Source organism: Aethalodelphis obliquidens, unplaced genomic scaffold (genome assembly GCF_003676395.1).
Source record: "Aethalodelphis obliquidens isolate GAN/ISIS:26980383/991018 unplaced genomic scaffold, ASM367639v1 scaffold9, whole genome shotgun sequence".
NCBI classification, from domain to species: Eukaryota; Metazoa; Chordata; class Mammalia; order Artiodactyla; family Delphinidae; genus Aethalodelphis; species Aethalodelphis obliquidens.
Genome location: NW_020837953.1, coordinates 9,036,571 through 9,057,224, shown reverse-complemented (window position 1 = coordinate 9,057,224; position 20,654 = coordinate 9,036,571). Strand labels below are relative to the sequence as shown.

The 20,654-nt window shown below is 37.6% G+C and overlaps 1 protein-coding gene across 4 annotated transcripts in view; it reads left to right on the top strand.

Moving 5' to 3' along the window:
• The window catches only part of ZYG11B (zyg-11 family member B, cell cycle regulator), a 75,802-nt gene that overhangs the window by 31,332 nt on the left and 23,816 nt on the right, over window positions 1-20,654 (top strand). For all 4 annotated transcript variants that reach the window (XM_027108520.1, XM_027108521.1, XM_027108523.1 and 1 more), the window contains 7 exons: window positions 9,058-9,198; window positions 11,848-12,024; window positions 13,155-13,219; window positions 15,873-15,972; window positions 16,222-16,272; window positions 18,586-18,747; window positions 18,858-18,905. In XM_027108520.1, coding sequence (XP_026964321.1) covers window positions 9,058-9,198; window positions 11,848-12,024; window positions 13,155-13,219; window positions 15,873-15,972; window positions 16,222-16,272; window positions 18,586-18,747; window positions 18,858-18,905 — 744 coding nt within the window. The remainder of the gene's footprint in view (window positions 1-9,057; window positions 9,199-11,847; window positions 12,025-13,154; window positions 13,220-15,872; window positions 15,973-16,221; window positions 16,273-18,585; window positions 18,748-18,857; window positions 18,906-20,654) is intronic.

The following is a 20,654-nucleotide window of genomic DNA, read 5'->3' as shown; positions in this document are numbered from 1 at the left end:
AGACTTGATAGAAGATGGTATCTGAATCAGACTTTGAAGGATAGAATTATAACAAGTTAAGGAAAACTAATATTCTTCTAACATACATTGTATCCTATATGTGCTTTATATTGTACATGCTAATATCTATAGATAGGTATTAACTCTATTTTATAGGTGAGAAACAGAGTCATAAAATTACATGATTTACTTTTTTTTTTTTTTTTTGCGGTACGCGGGCCTCTCACTGTTGTGGCCTCTCCCGTTGCGGGGCACAAGCTCCGGACGCGCAGGCTCAGCAGCCATGGCTCATGAACCTAGCTGCTCCACGGCATGTGGGATCTTCCTGGACTGGGGCATGAACCCGTGTCCCCTGCATAGGCAGGCGGACTCTCAACCACTGCGCCACCAGGGAAGCCCATGATTTACTATTAGTTAGAACCAATATTTGGATCTACATCTGTCTAATTCCAGAGCCCCATTTTTCTTCCCCTACTTCCTACTTCCTATACCGCTTAAGCAGAAGTATCATTTGATCCTACTGGGGGCAGAGTCAGGGATGGCCTAGAAATGAATACTGTGAGCAAAATGACAAGGTATCTTTTTTGAGCATTTTATTTATTTTGAGCATTTTGAGCATTTTATTTATTTTTTATAGAAGTATAGTTGATTTCCAATGTTGTATTAGTTTCTTGTATACAGCAAAGTAATTCTTTTACATATTCTTTTCCATTATGGTTTATTACAGGATATTGAATATAGTTCCCTGTGTTATATAATAGGACCTTCTTGTTTATCTATTTTATATATAGTAGTTTGTATCTGCTAATCCCAAACTCTTAATTTATCCCTCCCTCTTTTCCCTTTGAAAACCATAAATTTGTTTTCTATGTCTGTGAGTCTGTTTCTGTTTCATACATAAGTTCATTTTTCTCATATTTTTTTAAAATAAATTTATTTTATTTTTTGGCTGCGTTGGGTCTTCATTGCTGCGCGCAGGCTTTCTCTAGTTGCAGCGAGCAAGGGTTACTCTTCATTGCTGTGCACGGGCTTCTCATTGCAGTGGCTTCTCTTGTTGCAGAGTATGGGCTCTAGGCACGCGGGCTTCAGTAGTTGTGGCACGTGGGCTCAGTAGTTGTGGCTCGCAGGCTCTAGAGTGCAGGGTCAGTAGTTACGGTGCACGGGCTTAGTTGCTCTGCAGCATGTGGGATCTTCCTGGACCAGGGCTCGAACCTGTGTCCCCTGCATTGGCATTTGGATTCTTAACCATTGCACCACCACAGAAGCCCCTGTCTCATATTTTAGATTCCACATGTAAGTGATATATGGTATTTGCCTTTGTCTGTCTGACTTACCTCACAGTATAATAATCTCTAGGTCCATCCATGTTGCTGCAAATGGCAATATTTCTTTCCTTTTTATGGCTGAGTAGTATTCCATTGTGTATATATACCACATCTTCTTAATCTATTCTTCCGTTGATGGACATTTAGATTGCTTCCATATCTTGGCTATTGTAAAATAGTGCTGCTGTGAGCATTGTGGTGCATGTATCTTTTCGAATTATAGTTTTCTCCAGTTATATGCCCAGGAGTGGGATTGCTGGATCATATGGTAACAGTATTTTTAGTATTTTAAGGAACCTCCATACTGTTTTCCATAGTGACTGCACCAAATTACAATCCTACCAACAGTGTAGGAGGGTTCCTTTTTTTTGTGTAACCATTATTGATCTTAAAAAAGGAGAAGGAAAGTTTAGTTATAAACATTTTAAAACATTTCAGTTCTTAGATTATTTGTAAATGTAGACTTTAAAAAATAGAATGTAAGAAATTATTTTGAGTCACTCTTTTTTATTCATTCAATAAATATTTTATTAAGTGCATACTCTGTACTGTGCTGGACATGGGGATTTGATGGTGAGGCGAAACAGGCATGCTCTTGCCCTCATGGAGCTTGTAATTTAGTGAGGGAGTCAAACAATGAAGTTTCATATGTCATGGGTATATGCTTTAAATATATATATATTTATATTTCATATACATATTTTTTGTATTTTATTTATTTATTCATTTATTTATTTATTGGCTGCATTGGGTCTTCGTTGCTGCGCGCAGGCTTTCTCTAGTTGTGGTGAGCGGGGGCTACTGTTTGTTGCAGTGTGCGGGCTTCTCATTGCGGTGACTTCTGTTGTTGAGGAGCACGGGCTCTAGGCACGTGGGCTTCAGTAGTTGTGGCTCGCGGGCTCTAGAGTGCAGGCTCAGTAGTTGTGGCACATAGGCTTGGTTGCTCCGCGGCATGTGGGATCTTCCCGGACTAGGGCTCGAACCCGTGTGCCCTGCATTGGCAGGCGGATTCTTAACCACTGAGCCACCAGGGAAGTCCTCATATACATATATTAACATATAATATGCATACATACATATGCTTTAAACTGCATAGTGCTAAGAATCTAGAAGATATACAATGCTACTTTTGAGAATGTTTAACAGAGAGACTCGACTTAGTTTAAGGCTTCTCTGAGGACTTGATGAATGAGTGAAGATCTTATGGATGAGTAGCTTGGTAGAAGAAATTCCAGGCAGCGAGAATGATATATGCAAAAGGTGTGTGGTAGGAAGGAGCATGGTACATCCAAGGAACTGCAAGAAGGCCACTGTGGCTAGAGTTCCAGAGTAAGAAGTTGAAGTTGCAGAGCGATAAAGTGAGGCTGGAGAAGTAGGTGCCAGGGCCAGATTTCGCAAGGTCACATAAGCCAGGTGCAGGGCAGCAAGAAGTTTGAGGAACTTACATACAACTTGTTATGGAATAAGATAGATTTCTAGCACAGGGCTTGTTGGTAAAGGAAATATAAACATGTAAATTACTATTTTAGTGTTACTTAACTCCCTAAGAAGTGGGTCAGACAGTAAAGAACTGTAAAAAAATCAAAGGGAAAGAATTCTTATCTCTGTGTACTGGGAGTTTCGGAAGGATTTCCCAGAAGAGGTGAGCTTGACCTGTGTCCTGAAGGATGAAAGGAATGTGTCCCTAGTACACTGCACAAAATAATCTTCTCAAGGCAAAGATCCTCTAATAGTTGTGATTCCTGAGCAGTACAATTTTTGCTGATTGTTCTTACCACCAACAGATCCTAGAGTGAATTAGCCTAAGTTTTTGTTTTTTTGCAGTACGCGGGCCTCTCACTGTTGTGACCTCTCCCGTTGCAGAACACAGGCTCCGGACACGCAGGCTCAGCGACCATGGCTCACGGGCCCAGCCGCTCCATGGCATGTGGATCCCCTGGGACCGGGGCACGAACCCGCGTCCCTTGCATCGGCAGGTGGACTCTCAACCACTGAGCCACCAGGGAAGCCCTAGCCTAAGTTTTTTAGTTGAGGCTAGTAGGACATTTGTGTTCCACAATGCCTCTGTGAAACAAGTTTGATTTCACAAATGGAACTGTTACTACTTTGAAATCTTGGCTTTAGGAAACACCTACTTTATTTGCTATCATCTAGTTTCTACCTCTGTAAACATTGAAGCAGTGATTCTCAGCCTTGACTGTAATTAAAATTACCTGGAGTGTAATTATTTGAGATGAACGTTGTGTTAACTAACCACATCATGGTAATCATTTTGCAATATTTACATGTATCAACTCATCATATTTTATACATTAAACTTACATGATGTATTTGTGATATATGCATGTATAATATTATATATCTTGATAAAGCTGGAAAAAATTTTTAATTAAAAAAAATCATCTGAGGAACTTGAGCAATTAAATCAGAACCACAGGGAGGTGGGACCCAGACATCAGTATTTTTTAAAGCTCCTTGGGTGATTGTAATATGCAGCTAAAGTGGAGAATCATTGTTTTAAAATATTTTTTTAAAAATAGAGATCATTGGAACTTTGTCCTTTATTCAACTATACACAAAAGTTGATGTTTATTTTTTTTTTCCATTAGTTATCTATTTTATACATATTAGTGTATATATGACAATCCCAATCTCCCAATTCATCCCACCCCTCCTTTCCCACCTTGGTGTCCATACGTTTGTTCTCTACATCTGTGTCTCTATTTGTGCCTTGCAGACAGGTTCATCTGTACCATTTTTCTAGATTCCACGTATATGCGTTAATATACAATATTTGTTTTTCTCTTTCTGACTTACTTCACTCTGTATGACAGTCTCTAGGTCCATCCACATCTCTACAAATGACCCAATTTCGTTCCTTTTTATGACTGAGTAATATTCCATTGTATGTATGTACCACATCTTCTTTATCCATTGGTCTGTTGATAGGCATTTAGGTTGCTTCCATGACCTGGCTATTGTAAATAGTGCTGCAGTGAACATTGCAGTGCATGTGTCTTTCTGAATTAATGGTTTTCTCAGGGTATATGCCCAGTAGTGGAATTGCTGGGTCATATGGTAATTCTATTTTTAGTTTTTTAAGGAACCTCCATACTGTTCTCTGTAGTGGTTGTATCAATTTACATTCCCACCAACAGTGCAAGAGGGTTCCCTTTGCTCCACACCCTCTCTGGCATTTATTGTTTGTAGATTTTTTGATGATGTTCATTCTGACTGGTGTGAGGTGATACCTCATTGTAGTTTAGATTTGCATTTCTCTAATAATTAGTAATGTTGAGCATCTTTTCATGTACCTCTTGGCCAAAAATTTGATGTTTCTTTTAAATTATTTGTTTGACTACTAATTTGAGAGCTGAAAAATAATAGGTCATGTTAAGGGAAGAGAGCTGAGATTGTTCTGTCTCCTTGTTTAGAATTTTCCAGGTTAGCAAAGTTGATGAAAATCTTGTCTGAAATGATTCTCTTAGTATTGTGATGCTTTAAAAACTAGTTTAGGTTGACATTTTTGGCTTTACATGTTTTTTAGACCACACTGAAAGATGCAGGAAATAGAGACAGTGTGACTCCCCAGTATTCCTTATGAGGCATTATATTATACTGTTAGTGGGTGGTTATAAGAACAAAAGTTTTGTTTTTTTCCACTTTCATATATATTATTTATTTTGATCTCTTGACTCTGTGTGGGAAGTATGGTCCTCAGTGGGAGGGAATGGCTTTCTTAAGGGTCACAGCCAGCTGATGAGCCTGGTATGTGTCCTTTCTACTACATCTCATTGCCTATATTTGAGAATCTTAGTTCTTTCCTTTACTCTCTGTTTCTAGTCCCAACACAGATGGTTTTCTTACCACAGAATTACCAACTCTGTCATCTCTGTTTCCCTACCCAATTTATTCGTCTGTAAGCATCAGTTTCTTGAACCTTCCACTTCTCCACAATTATGACTCTTATGTTTTTTGGCTGCCTCATTCCTAGACTCTGGGGTTATTTACCAAACTGTGGTTCCCAGTTCCTGAGAATCACTGGTTGTGTGCTAAACCCAGTATTCTCAGTTGTCATCTTATTTGATCTAAAGTGGCATTTGACACAGTTGATCTTGTCCTCCTTCTTGAAATACTTTTTTTACTTAGTTCCTAGGATATCAGACTTGTCTTGTTTTTTCCCTACTTTTTGGACTCACCCTCAATTTCCTTTATTGGTTCTTCCTGATCTCCCAGGCCCTAAACCTATATGCTGATGACTCCTAAATTTATATCTCTAGCCTAGACTTCTCCCTTGAGAACTAAGGCTCTTATATTAAACTGCAGTAATCAACATCCAGTGAAGGTACATATAAGTTTTTTTACGCAAAGGAGTCAATCCATTTTTAAAAACTCTAAGAACTTTTTAAAGATGTCTGAGCTAAGGCCTCTGCCCTTGAGGAATTCTAGTCTTGTGGAGAGGAGGCAGACCAATTTAAAAATAGCTTTAATCCATTGTAAGAAATGCTATAATAGAGTTATATACTGAGTGCTACAAGAAAGTTTTTCCTTAGAATATACATTTTAGTTTTAATCCATATATTAAATATTAATAAGGCTTAATTTAGTGGTTAGGGATATTTTTCTCTGTTTTAAATTGTTTGCAGAAACTAGTGCATACAGACACTTGTTTATTTTGTTTTGTTCGTTTTTTTTTTTTTTGACCTAGCGTACGAAATTGATTGAATTGAAGATGCGTTTAGTTTGAGGAGCCAGATTGCTTGATTTGAGGGTTTATCACTGGCTAGAGAAGTGTTGATCACTGAATAAACATACAGGCAATGAAATTTGGTTTAGAGTATTTACATTCCAGTAACAAAAGTTCTTTAATTTTGGGCTTCCCTGGTGGCGCAGTGGTTGAGAGTCCACCTGCCGATGCAGGGGACACAGGTTCGTGCCCTGGTTCGGGAAGATCCTACATGCCGTGGAGTGGCTAGGCCCGTGAGCCACGGCCGCTGAGCCTGCGCGTCCGGAGCCTGTGCATCCGGAGCCTGTGCTCCGCAACGGGAGAGGCCACAACAGTGAGAGGCCCGCGTACCGCAGGAAAAAAAAAAAAAAAGTTCTTTAATTTTATATTTAAAGGTAACTTGAGGTTACATTTCATGTAAGTTAATATAAAGCTGTTGGAATCAACCAAATGTGGACTGATGAAGTCTGATGAAGATTATTGTTAATGTGTTTTCCCTCATACAATCTTTTTTATCTCATGTAATAATTCAGTGTCTTTCCAAATCTAAGAAAATCTAAGAAAAAGTTCAGGGTGATTCCAAAAGAACTGAACACTTGGAAAGTTTTTCTTATTCAACAACTGCTTATATATGTGAATACATAGTCAAGACCAATGTTTATGTATGTATATTATACATAAATAGTTTAAAAAGCATTTTGTAAAGAAACTTCCACTGTTATTCCTACAATCTTACAAATGCTCAAAACGTGCCTTTGTGTCACTTGGTACACATCTGTACTGTAGTCTAATTCTTATTAGACCTTTGTAGCATATCCTATCAGTGTTTGAAATGTCAGCCATGATGCAGCCCTTCATTTCCTCAAAGCTGCATATTCCTACCTGAATACTCTATGTTCATATAAAACCTAGTTACTGTGTAATATATTTTAAAAGTGTTTATTTTTGTGTCACCTTTTATAATGGTACTGCCAAAAAAAGACAATCTTCCACCTTAATGAGAAGATTCTCTCTCTCTGAACAGCAGGGTTTTGGGTTTTGTTTTTGTGTTTTTTTGTGTTTTTTTACCTTTCTGTAAAATAAGACAGATGCAAAGACCATAAATAACAAATGTATACCTTAATGAGTGAAAATAAGGTGAACACACTTGAAACCATCACTCAGGTTAATAAATAGAACTTGTCAGCTACAAGCTGATCACAACTCCCTCCTTCCCCACAAAGGTAATCTCTGTCCAGACTTTAATGGTAATCATGTCCTTGCTCTTTTAAATAGTTTATCATCCAACTGTTTACCTCTAGGCACTTAATCTTACTCATTTTTCAAAATTATATGTCTTTTGAGTATCTTTTATAAGTTCCCTCTCCATCCCTTTCTTTTCCTTATAATTTGTGTATTAACGAATCCAACCCTTTGATTTGTAGAGTCTCCCTCAACCTGGGTTTTCTTGATTGTATGCTTGTAGTGCATGTTTCACTGACTTTGTATTTTCTGCAGACTGGTAGTTGGATTTAGTGGCTTAATCAAACTCATGTTTGATCCCTTTGGCAGGACCCTCAGGTGTTACGCTCTTTCATTAAGGAAGTACATAATGTCTGGTTGTTTTTCTTTCTGTGATTTTTAGCAGTTGTTGACACTCAACACCTAGTTATTCATTGGGGATCATGGTGATATTCTAGAAGTTTCTTTTTTTTTAAGAGTTTTGTTTATTTATTTTTGGCTGCATCGGGTGTTCATTGCTGTGCATGGGGTTCTTTAGTTGTGGCGAGCGGGGGCTACTCTTCGTTGCAGTGCACAGGCTTCTCATTGCGGTGGCTTCTCTTGTTGTGGAGCACGGGCTGTAGGCACGCAGGCTTCAGTAGTTGTGGCACGCAGCCTCAGTAGTTGTGGGTCACGGGGTCTAGAGCTCAGGCTCAGTAGTGTGGTGCACAGGCTTAGTTGTTCCGCCTCATTTGGGATCTTCCCAGATCAGGGCTCGAACCCATGTCCCCTGCATTGGCAGGTGGATTCTTAACCGCTGCGCCACCAGGGAGGCCTTCTTTTTTTACTCATTAGTTGGATTACTTTTCTAAAAAGCCACTTCCTGTTAATATACATTTCATTACCCAATGGTATGTGAACCACAGTTTAAGGATATTAACCTGTATAAATGGGAAATTCCTAGATAAACTTACTTTTGAACAGCACCTCTTGATGCTGAGTGGGAGCTTGATAAATCTGGGAAAATTAATTGATACATTTATTTGATAAGTATTTATTGAGTGCTTATTATGAGCCACACACAATGCTCCCTGTTGAGGTACAGTGGTGAATAGGTCAGTCTACTAGGGGGGTTATGATAATGGCTATGAAGGAGGTGTTTCAAGGGAGACCTGATTTAGATTGGTGGGTCAGAGAAGGCCTTTCTAGAGAAGTGTCATTTAACTTGAAATGGGAAGGATGACTAGAAATTAGGTAGAGAAAGAGAGGAAGATTTCACCCAGAGAGGATATTATATTTAGTAGCCTTTTCCTGGGAAAGAGCTTGGCTTATTGAAAGATCAGAAAGAAAGGCCACTGTAGGGTGCGGGGGAGGGATAGATTGGGAGTTTGGGATTGACATATACACACTGCTATAAAAATTTAAAAAAAATAAAAGAAAGGCCATTGTAGTTATAACATTGTGAGTTAGGGGGAGAGGGTTACCTTAAGAGGCAGTAGGAGCCTAATCATGGGTAGTAAGACCTTATAAATAGTGTTACATATCTTGAGATTTATTTTAGGTACAGTATAGAAAATTTTACCCATAGACTTATAGTAGGGTCTTAGCCTATCTAATATACATCTCTTTAGCATATGTACACCTCCATAGGATGACTTTTCTGGATGGATTGGAAAGTGATCATTCCCATTTGTTTCAGGCTTTGCAAAGCTACCCTGAATGCCATCCACACAAATGACGTTTGGATAGAGACAGTTAGAGGGTTGAAAAGAATCCTAAAAACTCATCTTCTGTCTATGTTCAAAGGTGTCTGGAGAAGCCAATGAAACTCAGATTGCAGAAGCATTGAAGCGGTACAGTGAACGGGCATTCTTTGTCCGGGAAGCTCTATTTCACCTTTTTAGCCTGACTCATGTGATGGAAAAAACAAAACCAGAAATTTTAAAGGTAAGAATAAGAAACTGCATATGAGAAATTTGAAATTGTCTTCCTAGATAGATGATGGTTTTGTGAAGAAAATTAGTGAAAATTTGCATTTAGTCTGTTTTTTTGTAATGGGGTTGATAATGTATAATTTCAGTTATTAGCCATAAATGAGAATGAGAGGAGATAGTTGCATAGTGTTACTGAAGTTTTATAGTAGTAAAGTTTTATAGTAGTAAAGTAGTAAAGTATAGTAAAGTAAAGTAGTATAGTAGTAAAGTAGTAAAGTTTTATAGTAGTCTCATTTAAGCAATATAAATGCCTTCAAGTTCATATTTAACTATCTAAAACCAGTAATCACTGTGATATGTTTTCACCAGCTGTAGTAGAAAATGGAATATATGACTGGAATCAGGACACTGCTTTGTATATTACTCTTGTATTGCTTCCATATAGGCTTTTTTAAGAAATACAATATTGGAATTTTATAAGGTACTTTTCCATGCAATTTATGAACCTCCTGTGCTTTTGTAACTAATCTGCGTTATTCCTCAATTAAGATATTTTAACCAAGACAGCTTTTGAAAGGCAAGAAAGGAGGATTCTTAATTTTGTTGATTACTTAGGACATTGTTTGTCAGAATGTGGTTCTCTATCCATCAGAAGTCTGGGATACTGCTTATTTTAAGAAGCATATTTGTGAGAGGCTTCCCTGGCGGTCCAGTGGCTGAGACTTTGCCTTCCAATGCAGTGGGTGCGGGTTCAATCCCTGGTTGGGGAGCTAAGATCCCACATGCCTCGTGGCCAAAAAACCAAAACATAAAACAGAAGCAATATTGTAACAAATTCAGTAAAGACTTTGAAAATGGTCCACATCAAAAAAAATCTTTAAAAGGGGCTTCCCTGGTGGTGTAGTGGTTAAGAATCCACCTGTCAATGCAGGGGACAAGGGTTCGAGCCCTGGTCCGGGGAGATCCCACATGCCACAGAGCAACTAAGCCCCTGTGCCACAACTACTGAGCCTGCGCTCTAGAGCCTGCGAGCCACAACTACTGAAGCCTGCACGCCTAGAGCCTGTGCTCCACAACAAGAGAAGCCCCCACTCGCTGCAACAGAGAAAGCCAGCGCGCAGCAACGAAGACCCAACGCAGCCAAAAAATACATAAATAAATAAACAAATTAATTAAATAAATCTTTAAAAAAATAAAATAAAAATAAAAAGCATATTAGTGAACCTCATGCCAAGACATTTAGATTCAATAGGGCTGGGTACAGGAATTATAAGGAAAATTAGAGTACCTCAGGAATTCGTGAGGTACAAGAATCTAAATTTTAATAATCCCCCAAGATAATCCTTACGCACATTCAGTTTAGAAACCAATGAGTATAGGACTATATTATATTTGATACCTCATTTAGTGGGCACGACAATCCCAAGAGATAAGTTTTATCTCCTGTTTTACAGATTATGTACCTGAGGGTCTGTGAGGTTAAGTAACAGAAAGTTAGTGTCAGAGCCAGAAATGCCTTAACCTCCCAGTTTCTTAGATTTTGAGAATGGGGTGTTTGGAAAGGAACCAGTAACATTTAAGTCCTAAGGTGTTACCCCCAACATCTGTCACCTCCTATGTACATACCAGAGGATGTTGGCACTTCGTATATGCATTATCATTTTTTGGTTTTGGTTACTGTGAACCTGAGTAACAAAGGACCAGACCTCTAGTCCTGATCTGAAATATTTAGTCATTCATTCATTTAGAGAATGATGCAGAGAGAAATGTGATTCTTGCAAAGGAGAGCAAAGAAAAAAGGTGGTAGCTGGCTGAAGAAGTGTGTGTTTTGTTTTTTTTTTCTTTTTTTGGATGGGAGAAAAAAATAGCTTGTTTGTATGCTGATATTAATGATCCAGTACAGAATAAAAAATTGATACAGGAGTGAAAGGAGAGAACAGCTGAAGCAGTGTCCTTGAGTAGACAAGAAGGGAAGAATCTAACATGTAAGTGGAGGGATTACCTATAGAGAGGAGCCCCAAAAGGTCACTTATGGTAATAGGCAGGAAGACAGCATATGCACATGTATATGCTGGTAAGGAGGTACATGTGGAAGTGAGAATCTGAAGTTCTTTATGATTGATTCAGTTTTCTCAAGGTAACTGGAAGCAAGGTCTTCAGCCAGTAGTGAGGAATGGGGAGCATTTGTTGGGGATGAGGAGAGAGGAAAAGGAGAGAAGTAGTTATGTTGGCCAGAGGGAAGTGAATGGATTTTATGGTACTCTAACTTTAGCAGTGTTCTTAAGGAACTGAATGTTGGAATTTGAAAGTGAAGGTTGCTACTGGTTTACTCTCTTCAAGTCAGTAAGAATTTGTTTAGTGCTTAGCATATAATAGGCCCTGAACTAGGTCTTGGAAATACAAAGATGTTTTCCCTGAATAGAAAAGATTCTTTAGCCTTACAGAAAAATCTCTAGACATGAACAACTTGATACCTACCTTGACCAGGTGAACAGGAACTAAATATTGGTGAGTAACTGCTATGTCCTAGGCTCTGCACGTGAGGATAAAAAAGATACTTAAGACATCTTAGAAATTATTATAGATCAACAAAGTAATTTTGCTATATGAAGAGAGCTTATATTTATAAGTTGGATCAAAAGAATTAATTTTTTTTTTCCAGCTTGTGGTTACTGGGATGAGAAACCACCCTATGAATTTGCCAGTGCAACTTGCTGCAAGCGCTTGTGTGTTTAACTTAACGAAGCAGGATCTTGCTGCAGGAATGCCTGTGCGACTCCTCGCTGATGTGACCCATTTGCTGCTCAAAGCCATGGAACATTTCCCCAATCACCAGCAGGTAAGCATGTGGGAACTCCCATTCAAATAGTCCTTTTAGTGTCTCTTACCCGTTTCCCACCTCCATACAGTTCATTTTAGTAGACCAAGGCTGGAAATTCAAATGCCTTTGGAGGCTGTGAAGTAATAAATTTATGATGTGACTGAGTGCAGGACAATAGAGAAGTAGAAAACTAGAGAATGCTTTCCTTGCCTAAAAGTATTTCAGTCCAAATGTTAAGGGAAATAAAGCAAGCCATACAAAACATCTTGCACCTAGACCTTGAGTTAGTGATAATTTCAGCAAACAGGCATAGGCGTAGAGCTTTTGTTCTGAGCCAGGTACTGGTTCAGTATTCAAGTACTCAGTACTTAAGCACTGGGATAGAGAAATGAGTAAGACATGGATTTTCTATTTCTAGCAGTATAGGTAGGCTACAAAACTTGTCCTGTCCTCAGGACAGGACTGTTCAAAATTTGAACAGTTTGGCAAGTTAGTAAAAAATACTCAAAGGTGCAAAACCAAGTAAAAATGGCAACCCAGATAGGTGAGTGGGTCATTAAAGCCAGCTTCCCTCATTGAGAGCAATTGCCAAACTAGATGAACTTTAGGCTTTGGTGTTCATGGACTCTGGAAGCCAGGTGAACAGAAGACAAAATAGGACCCACCCAAAGGCCACCAGAAGGGAGGGAGATTAGCTGGAGTTATCCTATTTATTACCCTAGTTCTCACGTAATAGAAAAGATTTTTAAAAATGTGCGGCCTTCCCTGGTGGCGCAGTGGTTGAGAGTCCGCCTGCCGATGCAGGGGACATGGGTTCGTGCCCCAGTCTGGGAAGATCCCACATGCCGCGGAGTGGCTGGGCCCGTGAGCCATGGCCGCTGAGCCTGCGCGTCCAGAGCCTGTGCTCCGCAACGGGAGAGGCCACAACAGTGAGAGGCCCGCGTACAGCAAAAAAAAAAAAAAAAATGTGCAAGTAAACTTATATGGGCCCAGTGGAAGTCAGTCTTTGAACAGTAGGTGGGCAGAATAAAGGTTTTAAGAAATAAGTGGTGTTTTATCAATCTTTCTTTTTTTTATAGAGTCTACCGCTGTTTAAAAAATAAAATAATATTTTATTCAGGATTTTTTTTCTCCGTTTGGTTCTTTAGTTACAGAAGAATTGCCTCCTTTCACTTTGCAGTGACCGAATTCTTCAAGATGTTCCATTTAACAGGCAAGTGATAGCACTAGAACTTAAAATGGGGCAAAATGGAATTCTAGAATATGTCTTGGGTCATTTCTTACCATTCAGGATATTCGTGGTGTACAATTAGTCAAGTGGGTGGGATTGTGCGTTGCCTTGTAGAATGCTAAATCTACTTTCTCTAATTTAGTGCTTTGATGTTCATGATAACAGATTGGCCCCTGTTTTCATAGCCCTTTGCATAAGAATTTATATTGATTATAGTTTTTAGAATATCTGTACAATATTGTGGGCTGAAGAAATTGAGGCATATAGACATTCAGTGTCTTGCCAGTGGTTTTGTGACTAGTAACTGCTAAGCTAGAAAGACTCAAGCCTTCTAGGTCCAGTGTTCTTTTCTCTGTATCACACCTCATTATTATTGTTATTTGATATTTAATTATAGAAGAAACTTTTTAAGCAGAGGTTAAGGGAGACCATATAGCTGTATTCCAGTAAGTATAAAGGGTTTCCTTGTTTTCTAAGATGTGATTTGGGAGCTAAACAGGTTATTTTTTTTTTTCATTTTACTACTTTAAAATATAATTTTTTAATGATGGTATTTTGAAGAAGAAATTTATACTTTATGATTTAGTGAGAAGTGTCTTTCTCAAGTAGTAATTTTACTGTGAATTATTTTTATTTGGGTAACAGTACCCTGTTATCTGGCATGGCTGAGGCAATGAAGTATTCCATTTACTATTTGAAATAAATAGTTTGGATAAAAATATAACTACATATATCTCATGTAGATTGCTAATTTTATTTTATAAATATATTGAGCATCTGTATTGATCACATGAAGTCATAGGTAGAAAAGACATAATCTCCTAAAGAAAATTATAAACTACCCCAGGGTTGGCAAACTTTTTCTTAAAGGGCCAGATAATAAATGTTCTAGGTTAGTGAGCCATTGGGTCTCTGTTGGACCTACTTAACTCTGCTGTTGTACCTCCAAAGCAGCCATAGATACTTTATAAACAAATGGGGATAACTATGTTCCAATAAAACTTTAGGAAACAGGCAGCTGGGCCCACAGCTATTAAGATCACTTAAGGTAGGTTATCATTTGCCCTTGATGTAGCCCGTGCACTCTGCTAGAATTGACCTTCTTTGTGGTGAGAGACGGTGATTGGTTAATCTTGCCCCTAGTACTTAGTACTTAAGTGGATGTTTAATGGAAGGATGGATGAATGAATGAATTATGAGTATAATAGAAGCCAATCATTCATAGAAGAGGATGACAGAGTGTACTGGGCCCCCAAGCAAAGAGGGAAAGATTCCATCTGCTTGGTGATCATTAAAGATTTCATGTTAGTGATGGTATTTAAGATAATAAAGATAACAACTAATGTATGAAGCACTTATCAGGAACTGTGCTAAGTGTTTTACATATGCTTATTCAGTCCTTACAACAGTCCTGTGAAATTGTTACTCTTGTAATCTTCATTTTACAGATGAGGAAACAGAGGCACAGAGAAGTTTAGTAACTTGCTCAAGGTGATAAGATAGTAAGTAGCAGAATTTAGATTTAAATCCAGACTGACTCCAGAGCTTCTACTTTTTATATCCATCCCATATTGCCTTGAAAATGAAAGCTGGTTGAGTGATTGTTTTGTGTTTTGGGAACTGCACAGATAAAGGCACAGAGGAAGACAATACTAGTAAAAAATTAACCTTTATCAAAAGTTTGGTATGTGCCAAGTTCTGTACTAAGTCTTAAGCTTTATGTGTGATATCATATACAGCAGTCTTACGGAATAAGATCATATAATTTTACAGACAAGAAAATTGAAGTTCAGAGAGATTAAGGAAGTTGCCCAGGGTCCCAAAGTTAGTAAATGGTGAAGGTGATATTTGAATGCAGGCTGATTCCAAAGTGTATCATGTTCTTAATGACCTGACTGCATTGCCTCACATGATAAAATAGTTTATTTTATTATTGTCATTAACATTAGATAGAGCTATAATTGCGACCCCAAAATTCAGAGGACTTTGGAATCTGCTCTTAACTACCAAGCTATATTACCTCATAATTATGGGCATGTTTGGGGACTAATAAAGTTTCCACATGTCATATCCTCTCTTTTCCTGCTTTCTTTTTTTCTCTAAAGCATATGTCAGTACCTAAACAAACCATATATTTTACTTATTTATTTATTATCTGTCTTCCCACTATCTGTAAGCTCTAATGAGAGTAGAGATATTTTCTGTTTTGTTCACTACCCTCTCTCCAGCACCAAGAACAGTATCTGGCACAAAACAGGAGCTCAATAAATGTTTCGGAGTGAATGAATGAATGTTCCCATTGTGCTAGGTACTGGGAGGAACCCAGAAAATACTTTAAATTATTTCTATAGTATAGAAATCACTACAGAATAGAAATATGTTGTAATTCTAGAAGATGAATGCCAGATATTTTTGACCATATTTTCCAAACTCTTGTTCCTTTACAAAGTGTTGTCAGAATTAATAATGACACCATCTCCACAACACTAAGTGCACTTGTTATCTCTTATCAATTAGGAGGAATTTTCCCCTTCCTTCTCACCTACCTAAATTGTAGCATCAGTTCCCAGCTGGAGCTTTGGGAAATGCCTGGGACCTCCAGGATTAATTCATGAAACTCTTTGTGTGTTTTCAGGTTTGAAGCAGCCAAGCTTGTCATGCAGTGGCTCTGCAACCATGAGGATCAAAACATGCAAAGGATGGCAGTTGCAATCATTTCCATCCTGGCTGCCAAGGTGCCTGAACTCTTGTTGAATAATCTTCTGTAGGAAACTATTTCCCATGACAGTTACTATTTTTCCCCAAATCTGTGTGCCAGTGAGGTTTTAGTAAGCCAGGTAACTTACTCAAGCTGTATTCAGTATTGTGGAATTCCAGGTTGATCAGAGATTTTAGTCTGACCTTTGGAGTCTGTTACAGTGAATGATATTAAACTCACACTGGTGAATTCTTGGACATTTACTTTGTCTTCTGCTTGCTTGCAGCTTTCTACAGAACAAACTGCACAGCTTGGTGCTGAACTCTTCATTGTCAGGGTAAGTCTGTACAGACTCCTAAACAGTTTTCATTTGCATTATTTTCAGGCAGTGTTGTGTATCTTCTGACATTTTATATTTTAAAAGATTATTTTTGTTACTTGTAAGTGAGTGAATTAATTTCTCTTCATTGAGGCAGATTTACTCCTTAACAGAGATGGAAAGAGCCCTGAACTAGGAGTCAGATGACCTGGGATCTAACTTGTAAACTCACTTTGTGAATTTAGATAAATTACCTGGACCATTGGGGCCTGAATAAACCTTAAGATCCTATCTAGTTCTAATATTCTGTGATTTTGTTATTTATGAAGAAAATGTGGAGTCTATTTTTGGCGTAAGGTTGTGCTAGATGCTTTAGGGAAGAAGATAATGTAAATAGCTGATATATGATTTTACTTGCTTCATTTGAGGAATTAATATAGTGAACAGTGAAAAGTTAAAAGCTTTAAAGAGAATAAATTTAAACCATGCCTTAGGGGGGGACTGAGGAAAAAGTCCACTTAGGAGCTGCTTGTTACAATCCTGGCGTGAGATGTTTGAATAATAATAGTAGATGGAAAAGTCAAATGAGAGACTCCCCTTTTCTATAACTTACAAGTTATGTATGTAATGAGAAAATAAGTCACTCATTTGGTAAATATGTATAGGATACTCATCAGGTACCTACCACCTTACTAGGTGTTAGGGATCTACACTGAATTATATCTATATTTCCTGCCCATAAGAAATTCACAGTATAGTAGAGAAAATAGCTATGTAGACCTGGTCGTAATACAGTAATACAGTCTAATAAATATATAATAATAAGAGTGATATGAGTGAAAAAAGCAGTGTAAAAAGAGGAAAAAGCTGTGATGGTATAAAGGAAGGAGTAGTCAATATATGTGGGCTTATTCCCAGTTCTATCACTTACTAGCTGTGTGATTTAAGACAAGTCACCTAAATTTTCTTAGGGATGATAAAATGCTTTATACAGTTGTTATGAAGATTAAATAAAAAGGAAAAAAGATTAATTGAAGGAATATGCTAATTGCCTAGCACAAAATACGATACGTATGTTAGATGAATAGAAAAGGATGCTGATTTGATTTATTTTTACTCTTTTAGGGATGACATTTTAGTTTTAAAAATGCCTTTTTATTGCTGTACATGTGTTTCAGTAATTTTGGCGGGAGGTGTACTCAAAGATATTAAGGAAGTAGTGCACTCATATGCTTTGGGAGAAAATTGTTTGGTTTAAAGTAGGAATTAGCAGGAATTAATAGTAGTAGTAATGATGATGCTAGCTAACTTTTTTTTTTTAAGCCCTTAATTATCACCCACAATTTACAGATGAGGAAACAAAGAGTTAAATTGGCAAACAAGGTTATTACACAGTTAGTCAGATGCAGAGATTATATTTACACTCAGGTAGCCCAATTCTAGTGCCACACTCTTAGCCACTATGCTATTAAGTTACATAATTGCAACTAGATGTTTGTGTTTCTTAAAAATTTTTTCCTGAATTGTACATAACTTTAAGTATTAGTGTTCATTAGTGTTACTTGTATCTGTTGTTGCAGAGCTCCCTTTTACCCTCAAAAGTGTAAACTAAAAATGGAATTATGTATGCCTGTGTAGGTCTTAAAATATTTCTTTTTCAAGCTTAAATTTCTTAGGTTAAAGCTATGATAGAAATAATTTACAAATGGAATTTCAAAGCTATTATCTTATTTAAATCCAATTTAGACTTTAATTCTCTTACTATTGTATGTAGTTTTTCCTTTCTTTTTTTCTTAAGGAAAACTTGGAGTTAGAGAGAATTAGGTCTTCCAGTTCTTACTTTCTCTTACTAAGTTGACTCTGATCAAATTACTCAATATTTCTCGGACTCAATTTCCTCTCCTGAAAAATGGGGATGACAATATTACAATATAGGATATGATTTGCTGATGTGTAGTAAATATTAGATTCATTTCCTCTTCACCCCCTCCACCTTTTTTATCCCAGGATCTGAAATGAGTATATGTTGTGACCCGTTGGATAAGATAGTTGGTCCTAAGCTTTAATCATCTTGCTTTTCATTTTATTTACAGGCGATTAGATTTTAGGTGTGATCAGAATATTTTAAAAGTATTTATGAAAATCCTCTATTTTTTTCTTGTTGAAGGAAAAGTCTGATCCAAGAGGCTGTTTGTTGTCCTTGTAAGAACCTTTATAGGAAATGTTTGAAACCCTGAAACTAATCCTCATGGACTTATTAGTCAGTGTTATTACCAGTAATTGTAATAACAATTCAGTAATTAGAAATTAATTCTATTTTCCTCCTTTCAGCAACTTCTTCAAATAGTGAAGCAGAAAACCAATCAAAATTCAGTGGACACTACTTTGAAGTTTACTTTGAGTGCACTTTGGAACCTCACAGATGAATCTCCAACCACTTGCAGACACTTTATTGAAAATCAAGGGTTGGAACTCTTCATGAGGGTTCTAGAGGTTAGAATGGGAATTTAGCCTACAGTTTTTGACATTGATTTATTGATTGATTTGAGCATTTATTTATTATATTTGCTTCTTTAGTTATAGGTTTCTCGTTCTTTTTACAGTCATTCCCAACTGAGTCATCCATTCAACAGAAAGTCCTAGGACTTTTGGTAAGATATAAGTATTTCCTGCTAATTTCAAGCTGTAATTATTTTCCATCTGAGGTAATACATAGAAAGATGCTACTCTATTTGTAAACACTTAATGACGTTAGAAAATATATATAATATAATTAAGGGGAAAAAGCAGGCTACAAAATTATATATACATATTAAGATTTTCACCACATTAAAAGGAAAAATATAAATTACATACTTTTATTTATATATTTTGGTGTAGTACAAAGCTTCACTGTGAGCGTATTTTACTTGTATAATCAGAAAAAAAAAATCTCATGAAAAATGTCACTAACCTACAAGTGTCCTTAGATTCTATGTTTGGTAATTGATAATTACCGCTTAAACAACTGTTTAACAAATCAGATGTTCCATAAATATACTGGATATATGTTAAAGTGAGCCCTCTAGGATTTTGAGACAAAGGTGAGGATCAGATATTTTATCACCTTTAATCACTGCAATAGGAAAAGTACCCATATGGTAAAGCCCATTTCAAAGCAGACCTCTGCTCTCGAGGAATTAGATCACAGGAGGCATAGATTAGTGTTTGTTTTCTAGATGCAGGAGTATGAAAGATGGATTTTGGGGAAAGCTGAGGGCTGGCATTTAAGGAAGACTATCTATTTACTGTAGTTTTAGTTACATAAAGCAGAAAATGTAAAACTACCTAAATGCCCAGTAATAGAGAAGTATTAAGTAAATTATAGTATTTGATTGTTTTATTCTGGGTTTGTAGATTATTAGATACAGAATTTGACTCAAGTCATTATAAAAGGAAAAAGGGAATTGATTTTAAATATTCAGAGAGATCTTATAGGGCTTTAAAAATGCTTTTTAAAAAAATTTCATAAGGAATACATGCTGGGGACTTCCCTGGTGGCGCACTGGTTAAAAATCCACCTGCCAATGCAGAGGACATGGGTTCGAGCCCTGGTCTGGGAAGATCCCACATGCCGTGGAGCAACTAAGCCCGTGTGCCACAACTACTGAGCCTGTGCTCTAGAGTCCGCACGCCACAACTACTGAAGCCCACATGCCTAGAGCCCACGCTCTGCAACAAGAGAAGCCACCGCAACAAGAAGCCTGTGCACCTCAACGAAGAGTAGCCCCCGCTTACCGCAACTAGAGAAAGCCTGCGCGCAGCAACAAAGACCCAACACAGCCAAAAACAAATAAATAAATAAATATTTTTTTAAAAAAAAGGAATACATGCTTATTGTAGCTAGTGAAACAGTGCGAAATGTATTTAAAAGGTTTAAGGTTTTGTCCCCAACATTTCTTTATTTTCATCTTTGTGAGGTAATTAGTATTAATACAACTTGGTGTGCTTCCTTCCGTATCTTTCTCCATTACTTTGTGATTGAATTTTTTTCAATAATTTATTTTCAGATATAGATTCTAATTTGATTTTTCATGGTCAGAGAACATACTTTGTTTTAAGTCCTTTTGAATTTATTGAGACTTGTGTGTGGCCCAGGATATGGTCTATCCTGGTAAGTATTCCCTGTGCACTTGATAAGAATGTATATTCTGGGCTTCCCTGGTGGTGCAGTGGTTGAGAGTCCGTCTGCCGATGCAGGGGACACGGGTTCGTGCCCCGGTCCGGGAAGATCCCACATGCCGTGGAGCGGCTAGGCCCGTGAGCCATGGCCGCTGAGCCTGCGCGTCCGGAGCCTGTGCTCCGCAACGGGAGAGGCCACAGCAGTGAGAGGCCCGCGTACCGCAAAAAAAAAAAAAAAA